The 15,963-nt window shown below is 47.6% G+C and overlaps 1 protein-coding gene across 4 annotated transcripts in view; it reads left to right on the top strand.

Annotated features, from left to right (window-relative positions):
- The window catches only part of PALM2AKAP2 (PALM2 and AKAP2 fusion), a 377,089-nt gene that overhangs the window by 196,576 nt on the left and 164,550 nt on the right, over nt 1-15,963 (top strand). For 3 of the 4 annotated variants that reach the window (XM_036330053.1, XM_036330055.1, XM_036330054.1), the window contains 3 exons: nt 1,696-1,810; nt 2,675-2,696; nt 8,177-8,278. In XM_036330053.1, the coding sequence (XP_036185946.1) occupies nt 1,696-1,810; nt 2,675-2,696; nt 8,177-8,278 (239 nt within the window). The remainder of the gene's footprint in view (nt 1-1,695; nt 1,811-2,674; nt 2,697-8,176; nt 8,279-15,963) is intronic. The other variant, XM_036330056.1, reaches the window with a different exon arrangement.

Raw genomic sequence — 15,963 nt, 5'->3', positions numbered from 1 at the left:
GGAGGAGAAGGGAGAGGACTAGTACAGGCAGGCACAGACCCGCAGCAAAGCTTCTAGCATGACAGAGGGGAAAGAGACCAAAAGCAAAATTGAATGAATGAGTGAACAAATAAATTCAGACCAAACAATTCAGGAAGCACAATAGTCTACAGTCCTCTCGGCGGGGACATCCATCCCTCATGACCCCAAAGGCATTGCTACATAATGGTGCCATCCCAGTATGCCAACATACGCAATGTTTAAACAGGCAGGAAAATGGGAAATGCTGTAGAGCCCATATGGTAAGAGTTTGGCACAATGGCTGGGAGCAGGGTCTGGAGTTAGACATCCTGGCTTGAATCCTGCTTTGAGGCTGTGCAATAGCAAACTAGTCCCTTGTCAAGCCTTAATGATCTCATCTGTAATATGGGGATTCCTTACTCCTAGGGTCATTGGGAAGGTAAAATAAAATAAGCCATGTGCCGAAACCGGTTTGGCTCAGTGGATAGAGCGTCGGCCTGCGGACTGAAGGGTCCCGGGTTCGATTCCGGTCAAGGGCATGTGCCTGGGTTGCGGGCACGTCCCCGGTGGGAGATGTGCAGGAGGCAGCTGATCGATGTCTCTCTCTCATCGATGTTTCTAGCTCTCTATCTCTCTCCCTTTCTCTCTGTAAAAAATCAATAAAATATATTTTAAAAAAAAATAAATAAGCCATGTGAATTCTTAGCTCAATTCCTGGCACAGACTTACTGCTCAATAAAAGTTAATTTATTACGATCATTTCATTGAAAGAGTTCAGCTGCTGAGACTTCCCCCAATCATAACTGTTGCTGCTGTTCTGAAATATTCCCAGAGTCTCCAGGCAATGCTGAAATTTCCCTTTCAGGAAATATATATATAGGATGGCTGTGGAAATGGAGGAAAGCTCCAGAAGAGTAGGGTTTACTGTATCAGTCCAACTCATCTCCTCTCTTTCGGGTGGTAGAGGGAGATGACCGCAGGCTCTCCAGGGTACTGGCCACCAGCCATTTCTTAGCAGCATATTTCCTTTGATTAAGATTGGCTCTTTCTTTCATTTTTATTATTTTTTTATGTGTTCTTATTGGTTTTGAGAGAGAGAGAGGAAGGGAAGGGATAGAAAGATAGAAATAAAGATGAGAGAGAAACATGAATCAGCTGCCTCCCGCACGCCGCCTACTGGGGATCGAGCCCACAGCCCAGGCATGTGCCCTGACCGAGAATCAAACCAGTGACCTCTTGGTTCATGGGTTGATGCTCAACCACGGAGCCACACCAGCCGGGCAGAGTAAGATTGGCACTTCACACTTTGGCTAACCTGATAGGAGAGCAATTACTCCGAGATAAATGGGAGAATATGAAACTGTTTGCCTTCAGCTCTTCTGTCCTCTGCTCTGTAAAAATATCTACCTCCAAATGAACATGTGGGTGTTGAGCATATCGCAAAGCGTTTTTGCAAAGTGGTGGCCATGAACTAGTGGCAGCAGCGCTGGGTTGTTTTCCTTGGGCCAACGTGTGCTCAGTGGCAACGCCGAAAACACAGGATGCTCTGTGATGTAAAACCTTGGCCTGGGACCTCAGCGTAAGGTAAAACGGGGACTGGCAGGATGCCCTCTCCACCCCCAGGAAGGAGCTGCTCTCTGGCCCTGGGGTGGCAGGACAATACAGTAACCCGTCCTCTGTTTGTGTGTTTTCCAGGCTGGAGCAGGAAATACAAGCGCTAGAAAGTGAAGAGTCCCAGATATCCGCCAAAGAGCAAATTATCCTAGAGAAACTAAAGGAGACGGAAAAATCCTTCAAGGACTTTCAGAAGGTGAAGGAAACATGCGATTTCTCTAAACTATAGCCACGGGGAAGTGAGCTCCAGGGAAACGGTGCCAATGGGAGAAAAGGCCAGTTGGTGCTGATGAGAAGGCCGAGCCCCACGCTCTGGACACAAGGGCCAGATGTGCAAGGACAGGGCCAGCTCTGACGCTGAGGGTGGCCTGTCTTCTGGGACCACCTGGCCTGCGGGGGAGGCAGGGAGACTCATTCAATATTAACCCCATCTCCTACTCTCCATACGTCTAATGCCTGAGAAGCCATCTTCTGTTGGACTCTAGAATCCTAAAACCAATTCTTATGAAGCAGATTAAACATGCTCCCATTGCTTTAGTTTAAGTCTTTCCTTTATAAAAAGGCCAGAGGCAAAACCATATCCAATAGACAGGAATTGGAAAAACGAAGTGTAAATATATGAAATTTCACTGTATATGAAAACAGTCAGTGCCGTGCGGCAAGGCGGTGAGAATCCAGAGAGACAGGAGGCTCTGTCTCAGGACCTCCCCTCCTTTCCGTAACCCTGCTTCCTCAGGCCCCTCGGCCACAGGAAAGGAATCTAAACAAATTAATTTTCCGATTGGATTTTCTGATATTACTTCTTCAATACGACCAAGAGTATTGGCTGGATAATCGAAAGCAATCTCGACTGGGAGGAATTCGGTAGAAGATGGGGATGGCAAACCTTTCCCTTAAATTTCAGGATCCCAAACACATTTCCCAGAAGAGCAGAGAGCATTGGGTTTGCCCATCACAGTCAAAATCTGGGCCTGGCCTGGGGAACAAAGACAGGTTACATGGAGGAGGGGTTATCTTCTCGAATATGTAGTAACACTCTGCCCTGCTTTTGTTTCCACAGAGCTTCTCCAGTGCGGATGGAGGTAAGTGTAAGCGCTCTCTGCCCCATCTGTAGATGAATGTTTCCCTCCTGGTCAGCTTAGCTTCATTAACACAGGCTCACAGGAGACGTGGTGTGTCGGTGTGTAAGGGCATCAGAAAGAGAGTGGCACCTTTCCCAGGGTGCCGAGGAGGCCCACGTCCGGAGCCTTCTCTGCCTTCTTCGGGGACTATCTCTCAATTCGCTGTTTCTAGCTTATATAGCTGGCCTGGCTCTCCTCCTTCCCATTCGTTCCCCAGAGTCCACTGCTTGGACTTTCCTTGAAAGATGCTCGGCAAAGACTGTTAACATCAGGACCAGATCTCAGGCAGGAAGGAGCTCATCTGTGCTGGTGGGTAGGTCTCCAGGTCACCACACATTGCACATCGGAAGGCTCTTACCTGGTATTTCTGATTTTTCTTTGATTTGGCAACTGCGGTTTCTGCAGCCTTCCAGGGAGGCGGGGTTGGGCAGAACTCTTCTCCCTGGGGGCGAGAAGAGGGGGGGAACATGAGATGTGGGAGCAAGGCCCTGGCTTCCTGCCCCCCATCCTGGCAGGAGGGGGCCTTCTCTTCTCTTTTCCCTTCCTTGCCTCTGCCTCCGCTCTCCTTCCGTAGGACCGTGTTGATGAACTTGGGGTTGTGAGCTTCTCATTCTTTACCTTGCTCCCCAAATTGTTAGCTACGAACTTAGGAAACCCACTCGATTCCCACTTTCGCTCTGGCCCTCAGCTAGACCTGCTTCGAAATGTGGGACTTGTGGGAAGGATCAGATCCATCTGCTCATCTGGTTCTTTTTTTTTTAGTTCCTTATTGATTAAGGTATTACATGAGTCTCCTTTTTCCCCCATTGACCTCTCCCCTGCCACCCCCACCCCCAAGCACAAGCCCTCACCCCCCTACTGTCTGTGCCGATTGGTTTTGCTCATATGCATGCATACAAGTCCTTTGGTTGATCTCTCATCTGGTTCTTATAGAGTCAACCTCTACACTAGGAAGAGAATCAGGAGCCAGAATAGGAGTTGGCATCAGTGTTTGCCCAATGTCACCTGGAAATATATGGGAAAAGGGATGGGTCATGTATTTCTCTGGATGAGCAAAGAACCTTGCACTAAGGATAATTCTGACTTCAGAAACAAAACGTACTGTGTTTTGGGTTCCCCCCATCCCCCTCCAAGCAAGTGAAAGGAGAGGACCTGGATTCGAGCCGGCCAGGTGATCTTTGGGAAGGTATTAAATCAAATCTCACTCTCCCAGTGCGTGTGGCAGAGACAGGTCAGGGCTGAGCCAGCAGAGACTCCAGGAGAACCTATGACAGTTCTAGAATGTTCTCTAGGGTGTGGCCAAATTGGGGCTCTTGTTCTGTGCTTTGGAGGTAGAGCATGGTCTGAGGATGTGACCTTTCCTGTTTGGGGGAATTGCAGGGGCAACATGGGAAAAATAGTGGTTTCCCGGGTGCCAGGGAAGACCAGAGGCAGAGTACATGGCTAGCAGGAGTGCAGTAAGTGTCAGCTGGGATGGGGCTTGGGACATTGAACCCTAGACACCCATATACCAGAAGGGTGCACACTGACCTTTTATGTATTCTCTCTCTCTCTCTCTCTCTCTCTCTCTCTCTCTCTCTCTCTCCCTCCCTCCCTCTCCTCAAACCAGGACCTTTCCTGGAATTCTCTCTCTTATTAGGGAAGGGGAAGAGCCTGCATGTCATGTCCCTGGAAGCCTCTGTGGGCCACAGAGACCCACATATTCCATGACATGTTAATAAGCAAAAATGAAGCCTCATTATACACTCTTGCCACTGTCTCTTTCCTTCTCACTGAACTTCTCTTGTCTTTCCTGCGCTACTTCCCACTATTGTCATCTGGTCACCCAAGCATTTCCGAGAGGGGTGAGAAACCTGAGAGCTTGCAGAGAAATTGCCTTTAGGACTCTGTCCTCTGTCGCTTTTTGACAAGATGGGTGACCTCAGAGTTAAGAGGATGTAAAGTTTTAGGGATCCCAATAAATGGCCTTACCTGTCACCCTGGGTTATGATTCCTGCCACCTCTGGTTCTAACTTAGTCAGGGGATTGGGGGTACTTCTCATCACACCATGTCTACTGGCAACGAAAAGTGTGAAGGAGGAAACACATCCTTCCAAGAATGTGGCCGTTTAGGTCACTCTGTAGTCTGAGGGTAAACACTGGGGTACGTCCAGGGAAGGGATTGTGAGGCGTCTGATTATTTTCTGTCTTTCATTCCCAAGGCCCCTTTGACTTCAGAGTTGCCAAGACCCTCTTAGAATCCGTCAACTGTTGTTGCTCAAGAACTAACACAAAATGATTGGAGGCTAATAATACCTTAATAAAAATACCCAACTTCTGAAACACGCTGGTTACAGAATCCAAGGCCAGCCAGATTATATAACTAACTGTACAAGGACCACAGATAATTAGCAAGAGCAGCCTGAGTGGAATGAGGTGCCAAGGAGATGGCTGTGGGTGTTTGCGGGTGTCATGACCCCACTGCAGGCACCCTGTGACTGCCTCCCCCCACCCCCCCCACCCGTGCATGCCAGAGGAAATGAGGGTTCTGTACCGTCGGACCATCCATGGCTTTGACCACATGGTAGCCCTGGTAGTTAAGAGCAATGTGTTCCAGTCATGAGTAGAATTTCCCGGCCATGTACATTCTGAACCCTCCTTACTTCTTCCTCCCCCACCCCATCTGTACACTTGTTATATAGTGGCATCTTCATCAATTGGGTGGGTGGTTTTACTATCTTAAGTAGACACCGTGTCTTGTGTAACTATGAATTGCATTCAGTATGTTTCTTTACCCACAGAGGAGCTGGTGTGAAACCCTGGATGGTAACCGGCAAGAGAAATATGCCCTGGCCCCACCTCAGCCCTTGCTGTATGACACTGGTGTGTGAGCAGTCCATGAGTTCTCACCTGGTCTTAATGTCTTGAGCCTGCACCTCATTTAAATGCAGGAAGTCAGGTTTACTGAGATCCCCATCCACAGATTTCTGGAAGCCACAGTTCTATAGATCTGCGCTGGTCATCTCTTGTGCCCTAAATTGGCCCTCTTGCCCCAGATTGCTGCTCCATTCTTTCCATGGATCATGGTTAGCATTCTACCCTACCCAGCCAGGACCAGCTGCTGCTCTCCTTGGTCCTGTGTTGTGCTGGTTTGGGGCCCAGACCCCTTCCACAGCTCCCCACAGTGAGAGTAAGGTCTGCAACCCAAGTTCAGGAATACTGGCAGGGCAGTTCAACATAGAAAATAATGTGTTGCCCTAACTGGTTTGGCTCAGTGGATAGAGCGTCGGCCTGCGGACTGGAGGGTCCCAGGTTCGATTCCAGTCAAGGGCATGTACCTTGGTTGCGGGCACATCCCCAGTAGGGGGTGTGCAAGAGGCAGCTGATCGGTGGTTCTCTCTCATCGATGTTTCTAACTCTCTATCCCTCTCCCTTCCTCTCTGTAAAAAATCAATAAAATATATTAAAAAAATAATAATAATAATGTGCAACTTTAGACATGTGGCTGCCCCCAGAGGCCAGGCTCCAATCCAAGCCCATGTTCATGGGTGCCCCAGGTGTCTTTATGGCCATCTCCCAGCCCACTGCCATCTCCATGGCCCAACTTCCTTCCTTGCATTCAAGGATCTTCAACCATGTCTGCCTGGCCCAGGGTCCAAGCTCCAGCATCCATAGGCCCCAGAGAGAGCCAGTAACCTGAGCCTCACTCCCATCTCAGGCCTGCATACTCCTGATTTCCTGTTCCTTCTCCCCAAGTGGTTGATGTGGAAAAACCCATTCTCTTAGAGAAACTCTGCTCCATCCCCACTTACGGAGTGTGCTCTTTGCACTAAGAACCAAGTGGTCCAATATCCATACATTCGGGATTGTCAGACTCACACGTGAGTCAGCAATGGTCTAGACCCGTGGTTGGCAAACTGATGCTCGCGAGCCACATGCGGCTCTTTGGCCCCTTGAGTGTGGCCCTTCCTAAGCCTTAGGAGTACCCTAATTAAGTTAATAACAATGTACCTACCTATATAGTTTAAGTTTAAAAAATTTGGCTCTCAAAAGAAATTTCAGTCGTCGTACTGTTGATATTTGGCTCTGTTGATTAATGAGTTTGCCGACCACTGGTCTAGACCAATGAGTTTCAACCTTTCTCATCTCATGGCACACACACACTAATTACTAAAATTCTGCAGCACACCAAAAAATATGTTGTATATTTTTCCAGTCTGACAAAAACATAGGTATAATTTTGATTCATTCATACTGGGCAGCTATTGTTGTGTTGGCTGTTGTCATTTTTTAATTTGACAATCTAAGGGAAAAGAGGTCTGGGCCCTTGTCTAAATAGTCAGGTATTGCATGATTTAAAAGTTCCTGTGGCACACGGGTTGCAAATCATTGGTCTACTCTGTATAGACCTGAACTAATCCTAATGCAGTGTCTGTTTGCAATCCTCTCCACCATGAAATTACAAAAAGAAAAAAGAAGCCTGCTAAAACCAACAGGGACACAGGGCACGGGGACGCAGAATATGGGGGAAGCCATGTGAGGATAAGAGCCTGCTTTTGGACATGTTGAGTTTTGAGGTGATTGTGAGATGTTCAGTGGACGTAGGCAGTAAGCAGATGTAATTATTGATAAGTGATTGGCATCCCAGGGTCTGGGATATGGTTATGACACAGGAAGAAATCACATCACTCCACTTTTCCACTTCTCTCTGGGGCACACACAGATTCCTCCCCTTGTCTCACCCCAGTGGCCTCCTCCTCTCCTCTGACACTTCGGCACCTGCTGAGGTTCATGCCTGCCAGGGTCTCACCTCCCGGAAGAGGCTTGTCAAGGTCTTTTTCCCAAACGGAGCTGGTCTCCCTCTTTTGCTCCATTTCCTGCAACTGAGCTATTGGTGAGCTCACTGGGTGTTGTTATTTGAACTCTTAGGGTTTTCTGGCTAAAACACCAATTGAAGTATTGAAAACATGGGATAGATTCTAGAATTTTTTTTAAAAATGCATATAAAACTGGTCTTCTGAATGAATCCGGCACATCAGGCTGTATTTCCGGTTCAGGGAATGAGCCCCAGATCTACTTTTCATTACTGTTGAATGCACATTGCTAGTGCGATGGCCCATATTTGGTCAATCCCAGCAAGTTGATAATGACTCTCCCCGGCCCATCTCATTTTCCCCCACCCTGAATTCATTGTATTCTTAGAATCTAGAGCTTTCCGGTGACTCTTTTAATACATAGAGCAGTCCTGGGCTTGAGCTCTCTGGCCAGGATCCCTCCTGCCTCAGCTACTCTGCTGAATACCAGCCACTGGGCAAATGCTTCTCTTTGTTCACCCTGATCCTCTCACCCAGCACCCGCCTCGGAGCCCCATTATGTAGGGCAGACAAGCTGCTGTCTCGGCAGTGCACCCACTGGGCCTCCCGACACTGTGCCTAATTGTATTCCCTGTTCTCTGCTACCAGATGCAGTAAATTGCATTTCCTCCCAGCTCCCCAACCTGCCAATCCTCTATTCACGAACAGCAGAACCGTCACCTGGGCAGGACGGGACCAGCAGAGCAGCTGGTAAGTCCTGGGGAGCGATTTGGTTTTGATGCCAGGACTGGCCCTGGGGCTTGCGTTTCTCTGCACTTTACTGATGAGGGGTGCCCAGGTATTCTCGCAGAGAGGGACCCTGTCCTCAGCCCAGCCTCAGATGTGGAATTTGCAGTGGCCGCACCGGGTCGGCACTGGGTCCCAAACACTGACTGGGGACCGAATGGGAGGGAATATTGAGGCTATAGTTTTCCCTCCCGCTTCAGAGGAGTCTGTGGCTTGGGTTTGCGGTTTTTATGTCTTTTTTACAAAGTTAATCTGTACCCTGCCTCCAGGGATTTTTATTTTCCATGTTGAAATACGCCCGATCAAATGAGCTGTGATGGGAGCTGGGTGGACAGTGTTTTCGAAGTGTATGAATATGTTGCCGAAATCCTTTGGGAATCGAGCTGTTTGTGTCTTGTGAACATATAATCCCAAGTCCTCCTATTTCTGGAGTTAATTCTTAGCTACTGTGATATACTGGGAGGGAGAGTAGCAATTTAGTGAGCATATGCTCCTGGCTAATGTTTCTCCACCTGTGAATCTTGGGGAAACATACATCGATGAGTATAAGTCCAGAGAGAGCTGCACCTTGCTCTGCTCAATGTGAATGTGCCTCGGCAATCAGAACAGAAGGCCATGAACAATGACTCCCTGTCGATCTGTTTGCTCTACGCAGAACTGCCCCGAGCGCCAGGGCTTAAATGAAACAGTGCATGGCCAAGGTTGCGCAGTTAGTGACAGTCTGGGTGAATTCAAATATGATGTCAGATGTTTTGCTTCCCATAATCTAGGTGCGTTTATGTTGAAAATAAATTACATAATAACACCTGATATGAAACAAAACAATCGTGGACTTTTAAGGCCAGGGGAACTCTTTTATCTGGGCCAACCTGAAGATTTTACGAAGCAAATAACCCCTCCTTATTTTAATGCAAAGGTAAAATGAACCAGCAAATAAGTACTGACCTACTTGTCTATTGCACTGATTACATTTAAATATCTACTGGGTGTAGTCTGCAAACATCTTAGCGTATTACTTTACGTACAGACGCACAGAATTCTAGGGTTGGGTGGGATCGGAAGTGGTGTCTGGTCAAACCCAGGTCCGGTCCATGTTTCCCTGGATAGTTCCAGGACAGATAAACCAGAACTTGCAGCCTGCAGCTGTGCTACAGGGAACCACTGGCTGTGCCTCAGGCTCCAAGGTGAATGTTTTAAAAAATAAGTTTACATGTACTTTTGTTTATGAACTTGGAGAACAACTGTTCAAAAGTCACGCACCTTCCCACTTGTTCTTGGAGATGTGGGTGTCGATAGTTTCCAAGTTGCGGGTAAAAGGCTCTCTGGCCCCTCGCCACAGGTTCCCGCACCTCACAGGACATGCAGTGGGACCCAATGGATGGGGCAGCTCGTGGAGGGGGTGGGGGCAGTGCATGAGAACTAAGAGACAGAAAGAAGGTTTGCATAGTGTTGGTGGTCAAAGAGTATTAAATTCAAGAGTGGTGTGTGAGTGTGATTGTCGTGCTGTGTGTGTAGGCATACACCTACCATCACAGCCTAGCATCCTTCACATTTAGAGGTACTGCAAAAACAGTGACCCAAAAAGCAAATGCATTTTTTTTTAAAGTATTACATTATCTGGATATTTTAAAAAATAAGTTTACATGCACTTTTATTTCTTAAAGGACTGATTTTCATAAATGCATCTGCTGTGGGGATACATGTGAGCGGAGTGGTGGAAGGAATCACATTTGCTGTGGTGCCCACCTTTGTCCAGGCTGGCTTGGGAGTATAGGGTCAGGTCTATTATCAATGGTGGTGACGACCCAGAGCATGGATGGCATGCCAGTTAATAACAGTCATCATAGAATTTTCCTACATATTGTCCATCCTGCGCCAAGAATGTCCTTGTGGAGATTGGCACAAACTTAGGGCCACTTTTGTAAACGTCACTTGTCATTACTCAGTATTGTGACAAATGATCTTGTCATTTGCAGTTCGGGAGGTTTAGGATTCTGAATAATGAGAATATATTTAGAATCGTCGCTCTTCAGAATTAGGAGGCGTCTACTCCAATCCCTTCTTCAAACACGGAAGTCAGGGTGTAGCAGCCCTGCCAGGAGGCCCTCCAGCCGTGGTCACTCACCTCTGTGGCTGGAGCTGAGTCTCCTCCAGTGGCCCCTTCTGTCTATAGTTGGTTCTGATTAGTGGGAAGTCCTTCCTCTGATGGAGCTACCATTTGCTGCCCCCTCCCCCCACACACATACACACATTGGTTCTCATCCTGCCCCCAGGAGCCTCTCAGAACCTAGTTCTGATTTCCCTTCAGGCATTTGAAAATGACTATCATTTCCTGTCTGTCCCAGATCCTCAGTTTGCATCCCCTGGGGCCAGGTCTCCTCAGCTGGTCCCTAGAGGCTGAGATTGCCTTGAGACACCCTCCATCACCCCTGTCCCTCCCCTCCGAACACGTGGCACTGGCCCTGGTCCTCCTCAAGTGCTCTGAGCTGCCCTGCCCACGCTGGGAGGGGCCGACCCCCCACGGAGCAGGACCTGAGGCCCCAGATCCTGTGGCTCACTTCCTTGGAGTTGGCCGTTCAGCTGCAGGTTCTAAAGGAAAGCCTCAGAGTCATTTCGCATGTGCCTCCGCTCAGCCTCCTTTCCTTGCCTGGTGTGGTCACTGTTCCTGAACCATTTCCGGTGGGACCTGCAGTCTCTTCCCACAATGGCTCACACGCAGAAGAGCCTACAAACGTCTTTATTTCTTCATCTCAAAAGGCAAAGATAAGGATGAGCTATGCACCTTCCTGCCCTTTGTAGGTTAGAGATGACTGTTAAGTTCCTTCCTGTTAGATTGTCCCTTACACGTGCGGGAGCCTCAGTGGAAGGCAGGAGGGGAGCATGTACGGGGATTTGGTAGTCGGGGCTCCTGTGTTCTCTCCCATTTCAAACAGCAGCTCCTCCACGCTCGTGTTTACATATTGTGTTTCTGTATTAGTTTCCATTTGAATAAAGGGCTTAACAGTTTAAAAGCAGAAAAAACCTCTGTCGGCGTCTTTATAGCTTGTGATTGTGGCACCTCATAGCCTTACTTTTCTTCTCACCTCAAATCTGGAAAGCAAGCCTTCCTTATTTTTAATCATTTCACTGATCAGAGCGTTGCAGAGTTGGACCCGAAGTCAGAGGCCTGCCAGCACACCTCTGGGTCCCCTGGCCCCTGGGAACCCGAAGTCGCCACCTGTGGGGCCTGATCATTCAACAAGGAACAGGTCCTGGCAGTGGTCCTCACACCCAAGGCCCATGTTTCTGTCTTGCCCATAGGAATAGAAGGGCCTGGAGGGTGACCCAGATGTGCTGAGTCTCTGGCATTTGCCTAATCTGTCTAGAAACCTGGGACAGGAAAGAACATGGGATTCATCTGCACAGCTTCTGCCTGGTGGACCCACGCTGGCTCATGGTGGCCTCTGCTCTTTGCATTTAACCCCATGGTGTCAAACTCACTTCTATGACATTTACGGAATTCCCTCCTCATTTCTGAAAATCAGAACTTCCAAGTTTCTGCCCCCAGCACCTCAAGCTCCTGAGACAAGCCCGTGAGTAGGGGAGCTGGGGCTCAAGCCCAAAGTACCGAGAGCATTTATATCCCTGGTGCTTCCTTATTTTCCAGCCTTCACTTCCCTCCTAGCAATGCTTATTCTGGCACTTTACAGACTGAACACCATCCTTCCTGACCAAAACAAAGGAAGCAAAATCAGATTTGAGAAAGAGGCTTTTGCTATCCTTCAACATCACATACTTGCCAGTACTACTAAGGTGTCCTGGGAAAACAATTATTCAAAGAAACTTTTTAATACTGGCTTCTGAAGTTAGAGATTACCCTCTGAGATGAAGGGGAGAATCTATTTGGAGTTAATTCCCTCGTTTTTCATTGTTATTGACGTCACAATAGTCAATTTTATATTTCTTGCCTCAAGGGATGTGACCATATGTGTATATGCATAGTCATATGTCTGAAGGGACAAGACTGCACATATATGTGTATCCCATTCAATAAGCCAAGCATGTGCATTGCTTCTCTTCCACATTCCGGAAGTGACGCCCGCTACTGAATGTTTATCATATTGGGATGCTCTCACTCCATGCTCTGCCTGCCTACTACCTCCTCTTGTACTTGCCACATCACTGGCACGGGAGATACGTGCTGTTCACGGCACCACAGAATATCAAAGCTGGACACCCTTCACGGTGCAAATGGGGAAAGTGAGACCCCAAGATGGGGTGTCATCTGGATGGCAATTCAGACCCGCTGTGTTTCTCCCTCCTTCTGACACCTCCCATCTTACCGACTCATGGCAGTGGGGGCGTCATTTTATACTCTACGTGTGGCTGCTCGGCCTGTGCCCCCTCCCACGGAGCACAGTGAGTCAAAGGAAGTGAGCTGAGAGACGCCTGAGTCAAAGGCTTTAGCAATGATTGAATTCCCATCCTTACCGAAGTGTCTTGTTTGGTGTGCCCCTGGCTTGGTTCTGAAATGGAATCATGTCAGTTGGTTCCCCGTCCACTTACTGTGTCCAGTGTCCTGTCTCCTGCTCCCTGGGCTCCTCACAGCGGCTCTCTTTTTGCTAAAGCTGAAAGTCACAGGGAACGAGACAGTCATGCGCCGGGGGAGTAAGACTGACCCGGAAGCAAGCATCCTCTGCTCCTCAGACCCATCCTTTTGGGAGCTGCAGCATGCCAGGCCCCAAGAGCTTCTCGCCCCTCCCTCGCCCTGGTTTCTAGGCCTGAGTCTTCCCCAGGGGCCTCCCACGGTAGCCCACACCTGGCTGTTGCCAGGATCCCGAGGCTGGGATGAGCATCCCCCATGACAGCGTTCCTGCTTCTTCAGAACGCTGTGGTTCTCCCCGTTGACCAGAGAGCTACTGGGGGAGTAAGAACCTAGTAAACCAAACCGGGAGGCCCAGAATCAAAGCCCCAGTTCAGCCATTCGTTCACATCCCACTGCCAAAACCAGCATCTCGGCAACTCCTTACTCTTCATGAACAAACTGAATGTTTTTCTCCCCTGTCTTTTGGGGTTATTGGAAGGAATGCAAAAATGTCTCCTACACTCCAGTCCTTCTGTCATCAGTAGCCATGTTTGGAAATTGATAATTAAATTATTGTCTGGTAAGAACACACTTCCAGGCTTCAGTCATCCCATCGCTGAGACGTCCCTCGCACTGTATCCTTCCTTTTTGCTCTGTCTCCAGACCCTCCTCCAGGACATTTCAGACAGCTTTTCTTCAAAGACTTTTATGTCCAGGGGCTCTTTCAAAATCTCTTTTAGGGGCTCCCCAGAAAGTCTTCTGCCCTGAGCAGCACCCCCTGCTCACTTGTCTTCAATGAGATAAGCACAGGACCCTCGTCACTACACAGAGAGCAGTGTCCCTGTGGGTGGGGACGCTCAAGGGGCGGGAAGGGAGGATGGAGAGCCTTCTCTGTGGTTGGAGATGAGGGCACGATTCAGTGAGCGGTCCTTGGGATCCGCTCCTGGGCAGCAGTAAAGGCGGCAGAGTTTGTAACGCTGTGGGCAAGCATGAGAAACAGAACGCTGAATTTCAACCGTAAGCCTTCTTTTCCTCCTGCTTCGTATCCACCCTAGTTGACCTTTGAAATATTATTGCCTGAGAACGGGAGCAAAATGTAAATGCTTATTCATAAGCAACACATTGAAGGTGAACGTTCGTGCCCCCGGTGTGGTTGCTCTTCTGAATGTCTGACAGTTTTCTCTCATGTGCATCCATGACGTCTCAGTGTTGCCCCTGTGTTAAGCCAGAGCTCCTCAGTGTGCACCCGAGCACCCCTTGCCAGCGAAGAGAGGGAATGCAGACAAGCAATGTGAGATCAAACCCTAGAGAAACCTGCTGAAAATCTGGGGCTCTGAAGCCTTATGTTCTAGCTGGCAGGGTGGGGGTGGGGGAATACAAGTGATGTTGTATTCGATGGCATAATACAGAAATACTGGAAGAACAGTGTACAACATGTAAATAGAAATAGTCATGTGTAACCCGAATGAAATCATGTGACATGGGGTTCAGGTCCAAAGCCACGTCACGCTTAACAAAATACAGTTTAAAACCACAGCCATGAATGAATAAATAAATACACAAATAAATAGGAACCCTGTTCTTTAGCTGTTGTTTTTTTTTCCAGAAGGATATGAGAAGGAATCCAATGCATATCTCCACCCAGACATATTTCTTATATTTCCTTCCCTCACCTCCCTCTACTGATCACGGTCTCCAAAGCACCATCTGACACCACGCACAGTTCCTTCTCTGTGTCCCACACGGCTTTGACTCTCTCTTCCCTGAGCTCCTTCTTTCTCAACTGGTTAGTGTGTGGATCTACTCAACTCTTCTAGCAAAGAACATCTCAACGTCCTTCCTCTCTATCCAGTCCCTGATTCTAGAAACAGGCAAAGACAAAATGAGGTTGAGGGTTAGGGTGGAGAAGGGAAAAATGGACCAGCAGTGACAGCATTCTCATTGGTGGGAAGAGGGAGAGGGCTATCTCTAAAGATTGTCATGTTAATAATTTGTATCCTGTCATATAGATATGAAAATATAAATATTTTATTTCAGACTGTATTGATTACAGGTAATGGTGTCATTTTATTTGCATATTGCTGGATGTTTGGGAGATAATTAAATATTGTACCTATAACTAATAATCATTATTGCCCTTCTTATTGATAAATCTGTCCCATGAGTGTGTTTATAGTGATAGGACATAATATTTTAACGCCAATATGTGCTTTTTAATATAAGTGTGATAATTAAAGAACTGACTTTTTGGAGCCCAAGGAAAATTTTAAATGCCTATTCTAGTTTTCTCATGACACATTTTTGGGGAAAATGTCACCGTCATTGTGTGAGCCCATGTACCTCCATGACAAATATTGGTTGGCCTCCCATTGCATCACTTAAGGAAACTCAAGATCTTTGTGCCAAACCGTGAAACTTTCCAAATGGACACAATGAAAATCAAGCATTGGATTTTGCTTCAGAGCCTTTTTTAGTTAAGTGTCAGCCATGAACAGGTTGTATCTTATTACACAAGCAGATGGAGCAATATCATGGCCGGTTTTTTAAAACAGTTCAAACATCAGTTACTGTGTATACATTGTCATTGGTGTCATATTATACAAAGTCTCTGTGACTAGATGAAGACAACCAAATTAGACTTTTCATTTAGTAGAATCTGTTTCACAGGTATGTATATCAGGTTCCTTCTGTACCAAAGACTCTAAGGTAGGTGGTGGTGAGGAAGGGCAGTCATGGAGAGATGTCAGGTGAAATAACTAGACTTCATAGATCTTAAAAACCTGTGGAGCTAATAAAACATTCCCATAATTATACTCCCGAGTGGAATATGATAAAAGTGTTAAGTATCTTCAGAGAGGTTTAGAAGATGTGTCCAAAGAATCTTAAGAGAGGGATGACTTAGAGATGGGAGGATCAAAGACAGCACATGGAGGACAGCCACGTCCTACCTGCTCCTCTGGACAAGTCCCATTTGGATGCATAGAAACTCAAAAGAAGAACATTTCAAGAGAAGGGAATCTTACCAAAAGCAGGAAAAGTTTAGGTGTGGAATGGCATTATTTGGTTGTGCTAGAGAAGCGGTTCT

This window comes from Myotis myotis, unplaced genomic scaffold, assembly GCF_014108235.1.
Source record: "Myotis myotis isolate mMyoMyo1 unplaced genomic scaffold, mMyoMyo1.p scaffold_m19_p_12, whole genome shotgun sequence".
NCBI lineage: Eukaryota > Metazoa > Chordata > Mammalia > Chiroptera > Vespertilionidae > Myotis > Myotis myotis.
The sequence above is the reverse complement of the archived record's forward strand: the minus strand, read 5'-3'. Positions and strand labels throughout refer to the sequence as shown.